This window comes from Oratosquilla oratoria, chromosome 13 (assembly GCF_046742065.1).
Source record: "Oratosquilla oratoria isolate Oo_2021 chromosome 13, ASM4674206v1, whole genome shotgun sequence".
Lineage (NCBI taxonomy): Eukaryota > Metazoa > Arthropoda > Malacostraca > Stomatopoda > Squillidae > Oratosquilla > Oratosquilla oratoria.
The window spans coordinates 37,424,960-37,445,622 of NC_134789.1; the positions used below are offsets into that span (position 1 = coordinate 37,424,960).

The 20,663-nt window shown below is 42.2% G+C and overlaps 1 protein-coding gene across 2 annotated transcripts in view; it reads right to left on the reverse strand.

Annotated features, from left to right (window-relative positions):
* The window catches only part of Tk (Tachykinin), a 223,448-nt gene that overhangs the window by 18,558 nt on the left and 184,227 nt on the right, over positions 1-20,663 (reverse strand). For both annotated transcript variants that reach the window (XM_076197090.1, XM_076197089.1), the window contains exons 3-4: positions 324-479; positions 52-161 (exon numbers count right to left, since the gene is read on the reverse strand). In XM_076197090.1, the coding sequence (XP_076053205.1) occupies positions 52-161; positions 324-479 (266 nt within the window). The remainder of the gene's footprint in view (positions 1-51; positions 162-323; positions 480-20,663) is intronic.

The window sequence follows — 20,663 nt, forward strand, 5'->3', positions numbered from 1 at the left end:
ACGAACCAGGCGGATAAAGGCTCTTGGTTATATATGGAAAATAACAAGTACCTGTTTTAGTTGGTCCACGGTTAGGAGAGGCGCCACTTCATCCATTGTCCTTCTCCCACGCATTCCAAGAAATCCAGATGGAACTTTCTTCCCTCGCATTCCAAGGAATCCTTAAGGAATAAAATGATAATAAGTTTTTGGTGACCGAAGTATTATGAAACGTACCCTCCCCATTTATCCCAAAAAAGCTTCGAGAATTTCTGAACGCTAAGATATCGTTACCGTTCTGGAACGTCGTCGAGCGAAAGGAACAGAGAATCCTCTCCACTTACCAGAAGGAACCTTCTTGCCACGCATTCCCAGGAACCCCTGAGGAACTCTCTTTGCCAAGAGACCGCTCTCGGAGTCCAACGCCAGGTCCTCTCCCAGGTAGTCGTCGTCAAACTTCTTACCGCGCATTCCGAGGAACCCAGAAGGCACTTTCTTTCCTGAAAAAGAAGAAGAAGAAATAATGTGTGTGGGAGTATGTGAGAAGCTTTAGCCAGGAACACTGAAGTGGAATAGTCAGTAGCGTCAATAATAATGATGATGATATGGTTTAACGTCATACACACACACACACACACACACACACACACACACACACACACACACACACACACACACACACACACACACACACACACACACACACACCCTGTCGGAAAGCTAGGACGGTGCCCCTTACAGAGGACTTTGTAACGCAGAATTTAATGAACCATAATGCCCTTGGTTCAACTTCGTCGGCGGCAGGGTTCGAACTGCCATCCCGTCGATCTTCGCCGCAAGTAACGACGCCCTAACCCGCTCGCCCAGCGAGCTTAAAAAATAACGATAATAGAAAGTATAATAATAATAATAATAATATTAATAATGGTAATGATAATGATAATATTAATAATGATAATAATCATAATGATAATAATGATAATAATAATAGTTATAATAATTATAATTATAATAATAATAATAATGATAACAATGCCAATACTAAAATGTGATAAAATAGAAAAGTATAATAACATAGAATAAAATAAAACAAGATAAGATAAAATGAAATTATATCAAAGTACGATCACTTGAGACGGGATAGAATACGTGGTGTCCGTACCTAAAACACTTATTAAGTCAGACAGATGACATATAAAGGGATTTACGCCTAGAGGCGCTCAGCCTCGACCGAAGAAGCACCTTTGCCCAGTGTGCCCTATCATCCCTATACATAAAGTTATCTAACTTTCTCCTAAAACAGCCGATAGTTTCAGCGCTCGCGACATGGTTACTCTGTGGGTAAACCAGTTCTTGCGTATTTCCTTCTTAAATCTAAATTTGTCCAAATTAAATCCATTACTACGCCCTGCCTTGTTGTGTTAATATGATAACCTTGGCTTTACCACCGTTGTTAAAGTCTCTGACCCACTTGAATACCTCTATTAGATCACCCTACACTCTACGTCTTTCCAGAGAGTGTAAGTTAAGATGCCTAAGTCTGTCCTCGTAAGGTAAATTTCTGAATCGATGTATCATTTTGGTCATTTTTTTTTTATGTAAAGCACTGAATAGCAATGGGTATACTACACCACATTCCACAGGAGGGTTTCTGAAAGTCGACGTGGTGTTTCGATACTCGAACTATGAGCCGGAGAAGCGAACGAGGAAGACAGGCCAGAAGGAATTTCCACATATGAACTCCGACAGACTCCTTCGCCCATTTTTCTTTCCTGGGTTAACTTGGAAGTGGATTCTTACAGCACCGCTTCCACTTTCCATTACCTGTCTTCAGGATCTCTGGGAGGAAGGCCTATTCTCTTTCTCTCTCTCTCTCTCTCTCTCTCTCTCTCTCTCTCTCTCTCTCCTCTCTCTCTTTTCTCTTTTTCTTTATTGATTTATTTATTTTTGGTTCTGCCTCCTTTTCTCCTCTCGTCTTCTCTCCTCTCTTCTCTTCTCCTTTTCTCTCATCTTATTTCTTCACCTCTCCTCTTCCCCTCTCCTTTTCTCTTTTCCTCTCTTTTTCTCTCCACTCTTCTCTTCTTCTTTCCTCTCATCTCGTTTATTCTTCCCTCCTTTTCTCCTTTCTTTCCCTCTCCTATTCTCCTCTTCTCCTTTCCTCTCTTCTCTTCCTCTTTCCTCTCCTCTTCTCTCCCCCGTTCCTCTTCTCTTTTCTTCCCTTTTCCTCTTCTCTCCTCTCCTTTCGTCTATTCTCCTCTCCTCTTCTTAATTCTCTTCTTCTCTCCTTTCTGTCCATTCCTCAACTTTCGTTTTTTCTCCCACTTTAAGGCGGAAGACGCTTGGCTGCGGCCGAAGCCGTCACCTATGCCCTGTATGTTACCTGACCGTGGACAAAGGAGTCATCCATGTTTTTTTCTGATGTTTTTTTCACTCTTAACTTTTTTTTGTCTTCGTACGCTTTATATTCTTCATGTTTGACATTAATTCATTTCTTTTCGTCTTTATCCTTTTCTTCCCAACTCCTCTTTACTCACAGTTGTCAAGGTGGTTCGTTTCCTATTCGAAAACAGCGATTCTCCATTTACCCTCTTATTCCCATACAAACAAACAAGGCAAACATAAAAACACTTGTTGTTGTTGTTGTTGTTGTTGTGTAACTCCCACGGCAGACGACGAACTCTGCCTCAAAGAGCCCTGCCCAGGTTCCCAAGTCTCAACCCAGGGGGCCGAATTTATCAAATATCCTAACCCCTAAGTCTAGACATAAATCTTCAAAATGGCGGAGATTTTACCTAAATCCCTATGTCGGTGACCTAAATGCTTATGTCTAGAATGTCTAGACATAAGCATTTAGGTCGTCGACATAATAGGGATTTAGGTTAAAATCTCCAACATTTTGAAGATTTATGTCTAAACTTAGGGGTTAGGATATTTCATAAATTCGTCCCCCTGGCTCCTGTCCCTGTTAAAATCAGCTAAGTCGTCAGGGCGAGTGTTGTTGTCATTGTTAAACAAACAACAAACATTGTCATTGTTAAACAAACAACAAACATTGTCATTGTTAAACAAACAACAAACTCACTCATGGACGAACACATACATACAATGACGCATCACTTTTACGTTTTACATTTATACATAATGCTAACAGAGTTTAAATGTTACACAAGGCTTCCTTGTATCTCTGCCATGTAGCCACATCTCGGAGCAAACTCGTTGACTCCAGGGAAGAGTGGGGCTCCGTTGGGGGAAGTTAGGGGCCGTTTCCGACCTCTTGGAAGAAGGAGTGAAGCCTTTCACATCCACAACAGAGTGCCGTAGACCCCGTGAAACGTTGCCGCATTTAAGTGGAACCGCTCCTCAGTTCCACAGGGATCAAAGGAAGTGGAAGCAGGAGCTAAACTCTTCCTGTTGCATGATGTGGAAACATTAACCCTTTCAGCACGGCGGTGTAATCTATATTTTATGTTCCGGTTAAAACCCCCGTCACACTCTCACGATTCTCGCCAAATGTTGTGAATTTGAACCTCTGGAAGACGGTTTCGTTTGAAGCATTCTAGACTTCCCTAAGTCAACAATTTTGTGTCTAATATTCGTATTCTAGGTTTAACTTTTCTCAGTTCGTCATTCAGCTCCTCATTGAATGACGCAAAGGTGATTTGACATTCGGAGATCCGAAAAAATAAAAGATTGTTTACCGAAGTGGTTTCTTCTCAAACGAACTCACTTGAGTCGTGACAGTGTGACGGGGGCTTAAGGACAGGAGGTGTTCTGAAGGGTAGAGGTCCTGCCTGAAACAGGTGTCCATGGGTTGCGACACCTCTGTGACCATTGTACGTTTCGTCACCTGCATGAAGTCATCTTTCCCCTAACTATAACAGAATACTTAACTTGCGTTACCGTATTGAAGAGCTTAAACCACACACCCGCCCCTACCGCACCCTCCTTATGAGCTAACGGCCCATGCAACAGTTACACTGGTCATGGGTACAATTTGCATTCCACACGAAATGAGTAATATATGTATATGTATATATATGTATATATATATATATATATATATATATATATATATATATATATATATATATATATCACGAAGAACCCAGAGTCGGAATAAAAAGAAACTTGGAGGGAAGTATAACTTCTATATTTCGGCTAATAGCTATAGCCCTCTTCGGGAAAGTTTTCTTTTATTCCGACTGTGGGTTCTTGGTGATTATTATTTACAAATGTGCTACTACATTTTGTCTAAGCAATTTTATATATATATATATATATATATATATATATATATATATATATATAGTGTGTGTGTGTATACTGTATGTATATGTATATGAAAAATGAATAAATAAAAATAGATAATAATAATAAAAATGGTGGTCGTGTCAGGTCCGCTAGGAAGTGACCTCAAGTACACAGCAATCTTTATTCTTGTCCTGTAGTGAGTAGACTTAGTAACCATGTAGTGAGCGCTGAAACTATCGGTTGTCTTAAGAGAAGGTTAGATAACTTTATGGATGGGGATGATAGGTGGTCATGGACATGGAACTGCCTAGTGTAGGCCTTATGGTCTCTTGCAGTCTCCTCCATTTTTATGAACTCAGTCAACTACTTACTGACCACATAAAGGCACAGTAAAACAGGGAAACATAAAAACGCCTCAAGAATTAAGGATCTAAGACAATATACATTCTAGTCATGTGTATAACATGTGGCCATGTATAACGTTTCATAGAATTAATTATAAACGTTCAAGTGTGGAACTGTGTTTACAAATATGATTTGTACCCACCACGAGGATAAGTTAATTTTCTGGTTGAAAATCACTTCCTCTTCGTTCCCCCTCCTCCTCCTCTTCCTCTTCCTCCTCCTCCTCCTCCTCCTTCTCTTCCTCCTCCTTCTCCTCTTCCTACCTCTCCTCTTCCTGCTTCTTTCATCTTTCCTCTTCGATCTCTTCCTTTTCAATCTCCTCTTTTCAATCTCCTCTTTTCTCTCTCTGCTTTCTTTTTCTCTTACCCCGTTTTCTATCTGCCTCTTCCCGCTCTCCCCAAATATTAGTCACATATCCGGTGTCCATCAACGGGTCCCCCGTCACTCCACTCTCCTCTCTCTCTTTTATTCTCTCTATTTCCTCTTTTATTGACTCCTTTTGACGTCTCCCTCCGCGCCCTTGAACTCTTTGTCGTGTGTGCTTTTCCCAACCACCGTTACTTTGTTCTTTTATTCCATCCCCCCATTTATTGATCCCTATTTTTCTTACTGCCCCCACCCTCTTCCCTTTTGGCACATCTTCCCAAAATGATTTTCCCGTTCTTTATGTAGAACACAACGAGAAAGGAAACCAGGATTTTTTTTTCTTTTTTCTTTTCTTTTTAGATTATTTTCAGTTAGTCTGAGCTCACAAGCCAAAAATAATTTCGCTTAAAGTCGTTAATGTGAGAACTCGACATCAGGCCAACAAAGTCGGGTGAATACAGAGTGTAGACGAGGTTCCTTTATGACCCAGTTATCCAACTGGACTCCAAAACTTAGGCTGCGTTTACACCAAACAAATCTAATCGATTCAGTTCATAAAGAATCAACACGATTCATGAATTGTCTTGATTCGCTACACCAGTTTCAATGTAACCAGGCGAATCAATTGATTCACGTGGTATAAACGGTTACATTGGAACTAGTGTGGCGAATCAACAACACGATTCATGAATCGTCTTGATTCGCTACACCAGTTTCAATGTAACCAGGCGAATCAATTGATTCACCAGGTATAAATTGTTACATTGAAACTAGTGTGGCGAATCAACGATTCATGAATCGTCGTGATTCTTCATAAACTGGATCGATAAACGCAGCCGTCCGTGGTTGGTAAACCTGCTTCAGTTTTGAAACCATTGGGTCTTTATCAGTTTAGGTTTTGAATTGTGTTTATGATTTTCGTTTCTTTGCGTATTTGGGCGACCTACTTAATCATCCAAGCCTCCACCCCTCCTCCCCCTCACCCCCCTCCGCCGGTTCTGGCTGGTGTAGAGTATCTGGTTTCCAGTTAGCGAAATTCGAGGGAAATTATTAAATATTCATTCTTAATTTTTTCCACTTTTGTTAGTCCGCCAGGAGGCCTTTAGCTGTGGCGAAAACAGTTACCCTTTCTTCCCACTATGTACCGTTGGTGTTAAGGTGACCCCGTCAATAACTTTTAAAGGAAAACATTTTGCTGACAAAAGTGTTGTGGTCGACTTTACACCACAAGTGACGGTACTGGGACTGACGGGGCAAGTGGCAGTCATCGATGGCCGCTGGATTTAAAACTGGTTTCAAAAAGAGCGAATTGAGATCGAAACCAATGTATCGCGCGCGCGCGCCCACATACACACACACACACACACACACACACACACACACACACACACCACACACACACACCACACACACACACACACCACACACACACACCACACACACACACACACACCACACCACACACACACACCACACACACACACCACACACACACACACACACACACACACCACACACACACCACACACACACACACACACACACACACACACACACACCACACACACACACACACACACACCACACACACACACACACACACACACACACACACACACACACACCTCGTGACGCAGTGGTTAGAGTTCTCGGCTGCCACTACGGCGGTCCGGGTTCGAATCCCGCCCAGGGCTGAAATAATTTCAGTATCGCTGCGATGCGGGTCGTTACTCCAACTCTTGTGGGCGGGGAGTTGGGTGCGTGTGTGCGTGTAAGGTCACAGCATTATCCATAGATCGGTCATATATGAGCTCTGAGCTCTTTTCCGGGAGGGAAATAGCTGTCGATCACGAGTCCAACACGTGATCCAAGACGTGAACAGAAATTTATAGAAAGTTGGAGAGATATAGAGATAGGTGAAAAGATATAGATTGATATGTATAGTGTGTATATATATATATATATATATATATATATATATATATATATATTATATATATGTGTGTGTGTATAAAGATATAGAGGTAGATTTGTATAGACATAGAGAGATAGAGATAGAAATATAGAGACAGATATAGAGAAATAGAAAGACAGAGATTCAGATATAATTAGATAGGTATAGAGATAGAAGGAAATTAATAGAGAAATAGAGACATAAAAATAGAGATAAGGAGATATAGAGATATAGAAAATAGAGATAGAAATATAGAGATAGGTGATAGTGAGGTAGAAAGATAAAGATAGATGGGTAGAGATAGAGAGAGATATAGATATAAAGGCAGAGATAAAGAGATATAGGGATAGAAGTAGAGAGGTAGAGAGATAAGGTGATAGAGATATGGAGAGACAGGGAGATAGAGATAGATATCTAGATAGATATCGAGAGATAGAAATAGAGGGATATAGATTGAGAGATAGTGACATTGAGGGATAGAGAGATAGAAAGATATACTCGTAGAGATGTAGAAGGTTAAAGATAGAAAATATATAGAAATATATAGAAAGCTAGAGATAGAGATGTGTATGTGTAGAGAGAGATTGAAATAGAGAAATAGATATAGAGATAGATGAATATAAATAGAGAAAGAGATACATGTATGCAGATAGATATAGGTGTAGATATAGATACAGATAAATAGATATACATTGAAATACAGATATAGATAGATACATATAGAGATACAGATACATATATGAACATAGACATATTATAGAGATATATAGAGAAAAAATAGAGGTGGAGATACAGATAGTGAGATGGATAGAGATAGAAATAGAGATATATAGAGACAGGATAGAAATACATTGATAGATATAGAAATAGAGATACAAGTAGAGATATAGAGATAAAGAGATATATAGAGACAGGGATAGATAGAAATAGCGAGATAAAGATATAGAAAGAGGTACAGATGGAAGTAGTGAGATAGAGGGATAGATACAAATATGTAGATAGAGGTAGATATATATATATATATGCATACATATATGTATACATGGCTGTATACATATGTGTGTGACTGTGTATATGTGAATATGCATATGTATATGTGCATGTATGTGTGTGAGTGTGTGCATGTGTATGTTTGTGTGCATGTATATGGGTATATTTTTCGTATATAATGCGAGTGCGCGTATGCACTGTGGCTCTTGCTGCCTTCTCTCGTCATCTGCGTCGTCGGCGTCCGGGGCCTTGCCGAGTAGACCTGTCTGCTCGGACCTCGGTAAGATCGTGCCCGGCAGAAGCTACTTCGACCGAGAAGACCGGGCACCCCTCCGCGACCTTTAGCGGCGGCGACGCGGGAACGACGACATCCGGAAACGGCGAAACTAGCGCTAGGAAGCGACAGGAAGGGGATAATATGCCATACTGAGTATGTAAGGTAGGCATCCCCCGGCCCTAGCAGAGCGGGTTCCTTAGACCCGGCGAAGCCAAGGCAAGGGGACTTCGCCGGGGCAAGGCTGGAGGGGTATCAGTGCCCCTCCACGACTTGCGTAGTCGTCGAAGGACTAGAAGGAACCGCTCGTCGCCGAAGATAGTTTGTTATATTTTGCTTTTCTCTTCAAGATCCCAAGGCCGGAGGAAAGCGATAGGGAAAAAAGCGCCGTACACTACCATTGCCATTACCACTGCCATTACCATATGCCATTACCGAATACCGTGCCATTACCATTGCCATGCCAGCATGAGCCTATGAAAAACAGGCTATTTCTATGCGGACACTACTGATTGTGTCGTATTTCCCATTACCATACGGGAAGACCGGGAGGTTTCCCCTCAGCTGAATAAAATCTTTGGGTCTTATCTGGAACCACAGAAACCTTCAAGGCCTTTGACGTCGACGGGGAATGTCTTCAGCCTGGCGGGCGACTCTCAAATGAAATATGTACACACCTCAGCGATTTCAGTTTAGGGTTAAAATTCCATTGCTTCTCGACTGGATGCTTTGGGGATTTCGTGTTTGTCTTTTATTTTTCTCCAACTTTTATGTTTGACTTTGAACGCCTTTGGATTATATCAGCTTCTGAACTTTTGCAGGATTTCGTGGATCTGTATGGAAGACCGTATTTGTTGACATCCTTTTGTTTGTTCCTGTGACGACTTGACGTCATATTGTACCAGGAAAGCGTCTCTGTCAGATTTTTCTTCCTTTGAGGACGTGAACTATACAAAGTCGCCTCTTTCTCCCCTTTCTTTCAGTAATGGCAGATCCGGTGATTTTAAGTCTTTTTTTTTTTTTTCGTCGGGTTTATCTGCAAGGCTGGGAACCAGTTTGGTCTGTATTCTTTCGATTTTTTTACAATTTTCATTTTGTGCGGGAACAGTGTCACAGCGTATATAATCTAATTCAGATCTGATCAAGCATTCTATGACTTTTATTATTATTATTATTATTATTATTATTATTATTATTATTATTATTATCTACTAATAATAGAAATTAAACCATTTCAAAGGTGACACATTTAAAAAATGTTACATGTCTTGGAGAGGGGGGTCTGTAAGTCCTCCGAGGTCGTAAGTTCTCCGAGGTAGTAAGCCTTTCGAGGCTGAAAGTTCTTTGAGGGTGCAAGTTCTCCGAGGGTGCAAGTCCTCCGAGGGTGCCAGTCCTCCGAGGGTGCAAGTCCTCCGAGGGTGCCAGTCCTCCGAGGGTGCAAGTCCTCCGAGGGTGCCAGTCCTCCGAGGTTGCAAGTCCTCCGAGGATGGAAGTCCTCCGAGGGTGCAGGTCCTCTAAGGGTGTAAGTCCTCCGAAGTTGTAAGCCCTTCGAGGCTGCAAGTCCTCCGAGGTCGTAAGGCCTACAAGGTTGTAAATCCTCCAAGGTAATAAGTCCTCCAAGGTAACAAGTCCTCCAAGGTAACAAGTCCTCCAAGGTAACAAGTCCTCCAAGGTAACAAGTCCTCCAAGGTAACAAGTCCTCCAAGGTAACAAGTCCTCCAAGGTAACAAGTCCTCCAAGGTAACAAGTCCTCCAAGGTAAGAAGTCCTCCAAGGTTGCAAGTCCTTTCAAGGTTGCAAGTCCTTTCAAGGTCGCAAGTCCTTTCAAGGTCGCAAGTCCTCCAAGGTATTAATTCCTCCTAGGTATTAAGTCCTCCTAGGTAATAAGTCCTCCTAGGTATCAAGTCCTCCTAGGTATCAAGTCCTCCAAGGTATCAAGTCCTCCAAGGTAACAAGTCCTCCAAGGTAACAAGTCCTCCAAGGTAACAAGTCCTCCAAGGTAACAAGTCCTCCAAGGTAACAAGTCCTCCAAGGTAACAAGTCCTCCAAGGTAACAAGTCCTCCAAGGTAACAAGTCCTCCAAGGTAACAAATCCTCCAAGGTAACAAGTCCTCCAAGGTAACAAGTCCTCCAAGGTCGCAAGTCCTTCAAGGTCGCAAGTCCTTCAAGGTCGCAAGTCCTCCAAGGTCGCAAGTCCTCCAAGGTCGCAAGTCCTCCAAGGTCGCAAGTCCTCCAAGGTTGCAAGTCCTCCAAGGTCGCAAGTCCTCCTATGTATCAAGTCCTACTAGGTATCAAGTCCTCCAATGTAATAAGTCCTCCAAGGTAATAAGTCCTCCAAGGTAACAAGTCCTCCGAGGTAACAAGTCCTCCGAGGTAACAAGTCCTCCAAGGTAACAAGTCCTCCAAGGTAACAAGTCCTCCAAGGTCGCAAGTCCTCCAAGGTCGCAAGTCCTCCAAGGTCGCAAGTCCTCCAAGGTTGCAAGTCCTCAGTGGTCGCAAGTCCTCAGTGGTCGCAAGTCCTCAGTGGTCGCCATGTTCCCTTGAACTGACCAGGAAAAAATGTTCCTTGGGTTCGGCCTCGGCCTTGGCCTCAGGGCGGAACCCCAACACGGGATCTCCAGCACGGGATCCCTATCGTGGGATTAGAGCGCGGAGCGTTGCGGCCGTAAGCCGCTGTTTGCGCAGCCAAGCCCCCGGCTTGTTATTTATCATCATTTTTATTATCATTATTTTGTTTTATTTTATCTTTGTATTCATTTATGCTGTGACAAGCTACTTTTATGTTTGTCAGTCGTCTACATTAGTCACAAGTGTGGTAATATGTTTACCAGAGGACAAGACACACATGACCAGTACCCTCATATCCTTACTATTTTATTTATTTATCGATTTTTTTTTCTTCTAATTATTCGATTTCCATTGAGTGATTCACTGATGGTCTCTTCGAGCTCTATTTCCAACGCTTTGCTTTTTTTTTTTTTTTCGTTAAAGTTCATTTCCCACAGTTGGCTTCAGACATATACTGTATATTTTTGAGATATTGTTATATTGTCTACGAACGCGTACTTTCCGTCAAGTCATTTAGGTCTATCAAGAATATCACTGGTTCTAGAGATGACTCTTGTGGAACTCCTTGAGACAATTCCCTCCATCCATACATTTCACCCTTCATAACTCTTCTTATGTACCAGTTTCAAAAGAAATCCTTTCTTCATTCAAAGATGCGTCTGTGTCTTCTATGCCCGTTCCTCCAATTTTCTCTAATTTCCACAAATGTCAATTTTAAAGTCCCTCGTCAATTTTCCTCTCTAGATCTAAGTATACACAGTTCACCCAACCCTCACTTTTGCAACGCGTCAGCAATAACAGGTTTGAAAAGGAAGGAAAATGAAGACCATACCGAGAGGAGACCTTTTGGTTCATAACTAGGTCGGATGCTAAGAATAGATAGGTTTTGATACGCATGATCTCCCAATTCTAAAACGGAATTGTTCATCCGCCAAAATATATCTTCAAGATGTTCACCTACCAAGCTGGTGAGGGCCACTGGTATGTAGTTTAATTATTCCTCTTTATTTTGCTCCTTACTGAATTGGTACAACATTAGCTCTCTTCCAGTCTTGTACAATCTTTTCTTTCGGTGAACTCACAATTAGGTCATGATTCTTGTCCGTTGCTGGTCTCTGCGTTCCTTAAGTGTCATTTAAGATCCCATCAGTCCCTGGAAAAATTCTCACGACAAATGCGTCCAATAGTTTATATACTGTTTACTTCTGCTTATATTTCACACAATGAAATTATTTTTTCCATTGAAAACTGATTGGAGACATTTGTACATTATTTCAGTCTGTGATGACGCCTCTTCATAAGCATCCACTGTCAATTTAAAGAGTCCTTCTTTGTGTCTTAGTTTACTGTTGATAAACCTGTAGAACTGTATAGGCTTCTCTTTACGTTCTAAAGTTCCGCTCTTCCTCTATATGGATTCTCGTGTAGTAATTTTTAGCACATCTGTATTCTCCCATACTTTGTTTCCTTGTGTGTGTGTGTGTGTGTGTGTGTGTGTAAGCGTGTGTGTGTATGTGTGTGTGTGTATGTGTGTGTGTGTGTGTGTGTGTGTGTATGCGTGTGAATGCTTGTGTGTGTATGTGTGTGTGTGAGTGCATGTGTGTGTGTGTGCGTGTGAATGCTTGTGTGTGTATGTATGTGCATGCGTAAACATATATGCACAAATAACGAATCTCAATACACATGGAAAAATACAAGAAAGAAAAGAGAACGTGTGAGAGAACGAAGCCAGACTAGAAAAATGAAAAAGACTGGGATAGCAAAGGACTGGAGGAAGTTGGAATACGCCCACAGGGCAGGAAGAGTTGAATAATAGCAGGATTTAAATGGACATGAGAGACTAAACCCACGAGGGATGGCTTGGCTCGTCCTCTCTCACGGAGAGAGAGAGAGAGAGAGAGAGGGGACCAGATGCAATGGTAGTGACAGAGCTACAGGTATACAATATTGTAACAGCGGTGCTGATGGTCTGACCCTATCTCATATGTATAGAGTTGAAGAATGATATATGATACGGGGTTAGTGGATGCAGAGAGAGCATATGCTATGGTGGTTTTCATGCTGATGGTCTATGCTTCTTTTATTCGTAGATGTGATGATGAAATGGTTTAACGTCACAAACTCCTCCCCCCCCCCATATCGGGAGGCTGGGACGGTGCCCCTCACAGAGGGCTTTATAGCGTGGAATTTAATGAACCATGCCCTTGGTTCAACTTGGCAGGACTCGAATCGTCATCATCTCGACCTACGCCGCAAGTAATGACGCACTAACCCGCTCGGCCAGCGAACAACCTACCTTCGTGGATTTAGAGAAAGCATATGATAGTTTTGGTATTGATGGCTTATGATTTGTATATATATATATATACAGATGTAGTGGCATTGGTGCTGAAGACTTCTATTTTATCTATTTATAGATGTAAACTAAGCATGAATGATGGTATTAGTATTAATGGCAACATTATATTCCATGTACTTGTTGAATTTCATATTTCAAGTATTTGCAGGGATGACCACGAGGATCTAAGATGAGACGGGGGGTGGGGGGAGAAGTGAAATGGGTGGGAGTGAATACGTGCCTTTTGACTTTGGCTACCCCCCTTATAAGGGGGAAAGGGCCCTTGGTGTGTATATGTACTTATGGATTTAGACAAAGCGTATGATATGATGGTATTGATGTTGATAGCCAGGGTATATTTCATTATGCGTGGATGGTTAGCAACTACGAAGTGAGGCTTATGTCCAAACTATACATCATGTATTTATGGACTTAGACAAAGCATGCGATACAGTGGGAATGCGTGGACGAATTGTTGTGGCTACAATTTTTTTTTTTTTTTTTTTTTTTTTTTTTTTTTTTTTAAGCTCTTTGGGTCGAAGTGGTGCGGAGACAGGTGTTCATGGTAAACACCTGCAACAACACCTCAGGCGTCTCAGGGATACAGCTAGCGAAGGCACTACTAAAGATAGCTTTGGCGTGAAGTTCTGTCCTTCATCTAAATAAAGTAGCTTAGCGTTTGGACCAAATTTCCAACTGTACCTCCGGAGCTCTAGGAGTCCGACGCAGACACTTCCTGTTCTTCTTAACTTTTTTTATATCGATCGATCTGTTCGCCGTTTGTTTTTTTCCCGCCTCGCCCGTCACAGGATGTCGTCAGCGTCGAAAGACAACATCTACCCCTCCCCCAGTCCCCCCCAGACCCCCCCCTAGTCCCCCAGGACAGCACCCGACACATCACATCTCCTTCCATCACCTTGACGAATCCCAAATTTCGCTTTCCCTTTTTAGAGTCCTCCAAGGCGGCCAAGAGGGCTTTCAACCATTCCTCCCCCTCACCTCCTCCCCGCATGGCCTACTGACTGCATAATATATTTTTTATCAATATTTTAGGGGCTTTAGTGTCACCCCTATGGACCAGAGTCACTCAAGAATGATGATTACTCTCAGGTCACACTTAACTCTTCTTTCTACAGCCCTCCTTAACTCTCTTTTTAACTCTTATGTTCTGTGTTTAACTCTTATGTTTTCTTCTTAATTCTTATGTTCTCTATGACCACGTTTACAGTAGGGCATTACCCCCAAGTATAGAAGCGTTGGTTATCATCGAAATATCAAATACTCAAATGACTTTCAATCTCTCCCACTCTTTCTCTCTCCCTCTCTGCCTCTCGCTTTCTATCTTCATCTCTCTCTCCCTCTTTCTCTCGCTCTCTCAAGCTTCCTCTCTCTCTCCCTCTTTCTCTTTCTCATTCAATTTCTCTTCCCCCCCTCTCTCTCTCTCTCTCTCTCTCTCTCTCTCTCTCTCTCTCTCTCTCTCTCTCTCTCTCTCTCACTCTCTCCCTCTCTCTCTCGCTCTCTCTCTCTCTCTCTCGCTCTCTCACATAGTCTATATCTTTCTCAGTCTATCTCTGTCTCTCTCTATCTTCTCTACCTCTGTCTCTCTCCCCCTCTCCATCTTTCTCTCTCATTCTGTCTCTCTCTCTCTCTCTCTCTCTCTCTCTCTCTCTCTCTCTATCTGTCTCTCTTGAACGCGAAGCTGAGGTGGTTGTCAAATGATTCCTATCTCCCAAGATTCGGTGATAGTGATGGATCGGGATTCTACCTGGGAGCTTACCAGAGATGATCTTCAGGTCTTTAGTGGAAGGGTGAGCTTGGCTATGCGTTATTACGGTGTTTACTCCCAGGGAGTGACTCACTCCCTCACTTGTACGGACTCCATCGGTGTGTACAACAGAAACCACGATATCTGTGACCGCTACAGGAGGTCACTATACGACATTGTCTTCAGCATAATGCAATTAATACTTTCACTCTTCGTGACTTGTACTTGAGTCGTGGAGGCCGTTGGGTGATTTTATTCAGTTGAGGGAAATGCCTCGTCTCTTCCCGTACCTTAGTGTAGCAGAAGAGTTCGGGGTAGATCGCTTAAAGGTCTTATTTCCTCGTTTTGCAACTCGATTTCGCTGAAGTGTAGGTCGCTTAAAGGTCGTATTTCCTCGTCTTGTGTTACTACTTCGCTTAAGTGTAGATCGCTTTAAGGTCTTATTTCTTCGTCTTGTACATCTACTTCGACTTAAGTGTAGATCTCTTAAAGGTCTTACTTCTTCGTCTTGTACATCTACTTCGCTTAAGTGTAGGTCGCTTAAAGGTCGTATTTCCTCGTCTTGTGTTACTACTTCGCTTAAGTGTAGATCGCTTTAAGGTCTTATTTCTTCGTCTTGTACATCTACTTCGACTTAAGTGTAGATCTCTTAAAGGTCTTACTTCCTCGTCTTGTGGTTCTACTACGCCGTTTTCGAAAACAAGAGAGGTCTATACAGACAACTCTCAAAGGTAATTCTGTTATCTTTGCACTGCCTTGACGCATGTACTTTAGTATAAGCAAGGTCAAAGGTCATACTTCCAAAACCTTTCGCTAGCCTTCGGGAATACTTTACTCCAATAGAAAATAGAATTTTACCAACTTCACTGGTTGTAATTGAAAATCACCGGTAGATTTCATAGATAAGCTAGTAAGGCAGATCAAGTAGAAAACCAGGAAGAATTCTGCTTTCTAGTGACAAAGCGTTCGCTGGAGCTGGTGACAGCCTTGGGAAACAAGATTCAAAGATGGCATAGTATATTAGCCTCTCTTCCTCCGATCCGCGTGACATCTTTTCTTTCATTCCTGCTGCTGCCGCTGGTCAGGATATCTTGTTCATTTCCGTGGCAGCACCTCCCTTCCCCTTGCCAAGAAAAAGGTCAAAGTAAAAACAAACTGGAGAAGAGCTATGAGAGAAGGAAGGAAAAGAAAACGTGAACAAACCCCGTATAGAAAAAGGACGAACAGATGAAGAGGAGAAGGAGAGACGAGGGGGAAGGCATCTGGAACTAAAAGAATCATAAGAAATGAAATGGAACTCGGGAAGTGAGGGAGAAGAAAAAGAATAGAAAGGAGGAGAAGAAGAAGAAAGAAAGAAAAAGAAAAAAGGAGGAGAAAACGAAGAAAGAGAAGAACAACAAGAAGGAAAGGGAGAATAAGAAAAAAATAGATGAGGAAGGAAAGGAAGAAGGAGAAAAAGGACGAGAAGAAGAAGAAAAAGAAAGAAAAGCAAAAAAAGGAGAACAAGAAGACGAAAAAGAAAAATAAGATTAAGAAGATCAGATCTTTGTGGTAAGACAGATATGTGAGAAAGCTATAGGAAAGGGGAAGGGTGTTTTTTGGGCTTTTATGGATCTGGAAAAGGCTTATGATAGGGTAGACAGGAAGGCACTGTGGGAGGTTATGCAGATATACGGGATAGGAGGAAAGCTGGGAGCTGTCAAGAGTTTTTATGAGAGTAGTAGAGCTTGTGTCAGGATTGAGAATGGAGAGAGTGGTTCGAGGTAAAGGTGGGACTTCGTCAAGGATGCGTTATGTCGCCCAGGCTGTTCAACTTGTACATGGATGGGGTGGTGCGAGAGGTAAATGCAAGGGTAGTGGGCAAGGGATTGGAGATGGTTAAAGAAAATGGAGAAAAGTGGGAGGTGAGCCAGCTGTTGTTTGCGGACGACACTGCGCTTGTGGCAGGATCGGAGGAGGGATTGAGGAAGTTGGTGGCAGAGTTTGGGAGAGTATGTGATAGAAGAAAGCTAAAAATAAATGTGGGTAAAAGTAAGGTGATGAGATGTACAAGGGGTGAAAGTGGCAGTAGACTGGAAGTGAGCATTAAGGGAGAGCGACTGGAGGAAGTGGATAGTTTTAGATACTTGGGTGCAAATGTGGCAGGGAAAGGTGGAGTGAAAGTAGAGGTAGAATGTAGATTGAGAGAAGCGAGTAAATGCCTTGGTGGATTAAAGAGTGTAATGAGGAATAGACATTTGGGCATGGATGCTAAGAGGAGAATGTATGAAGGAGTGATTGTGCCAACAGCATTGTATGGGGCAGAAACATGGAACATAAGAGAAGAAGAGAGAAGGAGTTTGAATGTGTTTGAGATGAGGTGTCTGAAAAGTATGATGTGGGTTACTAGGCTGGATAGAGTGAGAAATGAGGAGGTGAGGAGAACAGGGGTGGAAAAGGAGCTGGGAGATAGGGTTGATGAAAGAATATTAGGATGGTTCGGACACATGATAAGAATGAGTGAAGAAAGACTAGTAAAAGAGGTGTGAAAGGCAGATGTGGAGGGAGTGAACATGAGGGGACGTCCTAGGATGAGGTGGATGGATGGGGTGAAGGGGGCTTTGGGGAAGAGGGGAATGTCTGTTGAGGAAGGACGGGAGAGGACAGAAGACAGGGGTGAATGGAGAATGGTTGTATATGGATGATGTTGTGATAGCATGAGGTGGAATGGGCGGGTGGATAGGGGGTGAGGTAGTATGTGTGAGCAAAATTTGACACAGCCCGAAGGTATTTCTCCCCGCCTTCTCATTTTATGCAAAGGGGGACGGAGAGGGGGGGTCACCGATTTAATGAAGCGGCCTTGCTGTGGATGTGCTGTGTCTTGCGACACTGCTTCTGACCAGGGCAGTGGACAAGGTGCAGGGATGACCCGTCATTCAGGAGGTGCTAAGATAAGAGGGAGGGTGGAGGGGTGTGGAGTGTATTCAGGGATGGAATGGGTGGGAATGATTTTATGCCTTTTTTTCGGCTACCCCCCTTGTAAGGGGAAAAAAGCCTTGGTATATGTATGTATGTAAGAAGAAATAGGAGTGGAAGATGAGGAAGGAAAGGAAGAAGGAGGAGAAGAAGGAGAAGATAAAAAGAAAGGGAGAAAAAAGAATGAGAAAACGAAGAAGAAAAACAAGAAGAAGAGAAAAAAGGAGAAAGAGAAGAACAAGAAGAAGAGAAAGAAGAATAAGGAGGAAAAAGAATAGAAGAAAAAGGAGGAGAAGAAGAGAAAGAAGAATAAGAAGAGGAAGATCAGGAAGGAAAAGAAGAAAACGGAGAAGAAAAAAGAAAAGGAAAAAACGAAGTAGAAGAAGAACAAGAAGAGAAAGAAGAATAAGAAGTAAAACGAGGGAAATGAGGAAGAAGACGAAGAAGGAGGAGGAGAAGAATAAAAAATAATTGGAAAAAGAAAGAGAAAACGAAGAAGAAGAGGAAGATGAAGAAGAAGAGGAAGATGAGGAAGAAAACGAAGAAGGAGGAGAAGAATAAGAAGAAAAAAGAAAATTAGAAAAAAGAGAACGAAGAAGAGGAAGAAGAACAAGAAGAAGAGAAAGAAGAAAAAGAAGAAGATGAGGAAGAAGACGAAAAAGGAGGAGAAGAATAAGAAGAAAAAAGAGAAAACAAAGGAGAAGAACAAGAAGAATAGAAAGAAGAAAAAGGAGAGGAAGATGAAGAAGAGGAAGATGAGGAAGAAGACGAAGAATAAAAAGAAGAGGAAGAGGAAGAAACTACAGGCCAGTTAGTTGCAGTATCTTACGTTGTACTAGAGACGTCGTACTGATTTGGAAAGAAAAGCTTAGGGAGGAATGCCCCCCCCCCTCCCGCCACCATCCTTGTTGGATGGAAGGGGCAGCAGGGAAGTCAGCAAGCGTGTTCTCTCATACACTCAGGGCATGTCAGGGTGGACACACATAGGCTTTTAGTGTAAGGAAAGTGTTTGCATATAGAAGGAACGTGTTCTGTTGGTTGTGTTTGTATGTATGTGTTATCTGATTAAGGCATCAGGTCAGCCTGACTGGATGCAGGAGCGCTGCTACTGAGCCGTCCGGATTTCCATGAACGAGAGATGAAAGAGGAAAAGGAAAATTCGAACGACGAGAGAGAAAAAGAAACGAATAAAAAAAAAGTGTGGAGGAAGAAATTGAAAAAGATGAAGGGCGTGGTGGACAAGGTTGTAGGCTGAGGAAGTTGAACGATAGTTTTTTTTTTTTTTTTGTATGGAATTGCGTTTGGAAGTTTTGTATGTCTTTTAGGGTGGCGTTTCACTACAAAGAATAATTTGAAAAGGATCAGAAAAAGGAAATTTGACAAAAGGACTAAGAATGTTGGTGTCACATGTTTCCATATATTCATAAAAAAAATTCTGAGTTTTTTATTATTACTATTATCTATTATTTTTTTCTTAGTTGTGACCAGTTCACGCCACAGGACAATCAGCTACGGCCAGAGCCATCACCTTTGTCTTATGTACATGTTTTACTCTTGTTTATTGTCAAATGTATCTGCATTTGTGAAGCGGCAGTCGTTGGGGATCGAACTCGAGCCTTCACGCTACGAAACTGACGCAAGCTAGAGTTTTTTTTAACCTGTTTGAGGTTCAGGGTGTTGATGGGGTTTAGGGACTGGAATCACGGTGGGGAGATGATATTCTCCGACACCCACCCCAACCCCACCAACCAACCTCCCCCCCAACCCCATTTTTTTTATAGAAAATATATGTATTCGTTTACTGTCATGCTCAGACTCAGTGCCATAGCAAAATATATAAAGTGCGCCATCATAGGGAAGGGCTCAAGTCATCTTTGGTGATGATGGTGACGATGACGACGATGACAATTGTGATGATGATGGTGACAGTGATGGTGGTGGTGGATGTGGTGGTGATGATGATGATCATTACGATGACAATGATGATGATGATGACGATGGTGACAGTGATGGTGGTGGTGGATGTGATAATGATGATGACGATGATCATTACGATGACAATGATGATGACGATGGTGACAGTGATGGTGGATGTGGTGAGTGATAATGACGAAGATGATGATACCGATGACCATGACGATAATGAAGAAATTTATAATCAGTACGAAATATTGTCACGATAATGACTAGTAATCCCGTTAAAAGTAGTAATAGTAGTAATACCTATCAGCATGCAATTAACAGCGGCGAAGAGTGTGTGCGCGCGTGTGTGTGTGTATATGCGTGTATTCACTTGGTCTTTTGGATCACGTGTTCGACTCGTGATCGACAGCTATTTCCCTCCTGGAAGAGAGCTCAGAGCTCGTAGGTGTGTGTGTGTGTGTGTGTGTGTGTGTGTGTGTGTGTGTGTGTGTGTGTGTGTATATGCGTGTGTGTGCGTATGTGTGTGTGTGTGTGTGTATGGTGTTATAATCAGGGTGAAAAAGCAATGAACACTATATTGGCAACAACTGAGTAAGAGAAATGAAAGTGAAGAAGATCACGACGCTTGAAAAGGTCTGAATAATGTTAACAGGAAGGAGCGTTATAATGATTAATCGAAAAGAAAAGAAAATAAACCAAACGGAAGAGAACAAACGATACAATAAGACTAATGGATGAACTCTTGATGGATTGAGGTCTCCTTCAGCTGAATCGAATTGCCTGGCGACAGTTAGAATGTATTCAACGCAGAGAAATTGTTGAACCTGACGTTTATAGATAGATGAATAGGTGAACAAGCAAATAAGTATGAACTAAATAGATAAATAGATGAATAA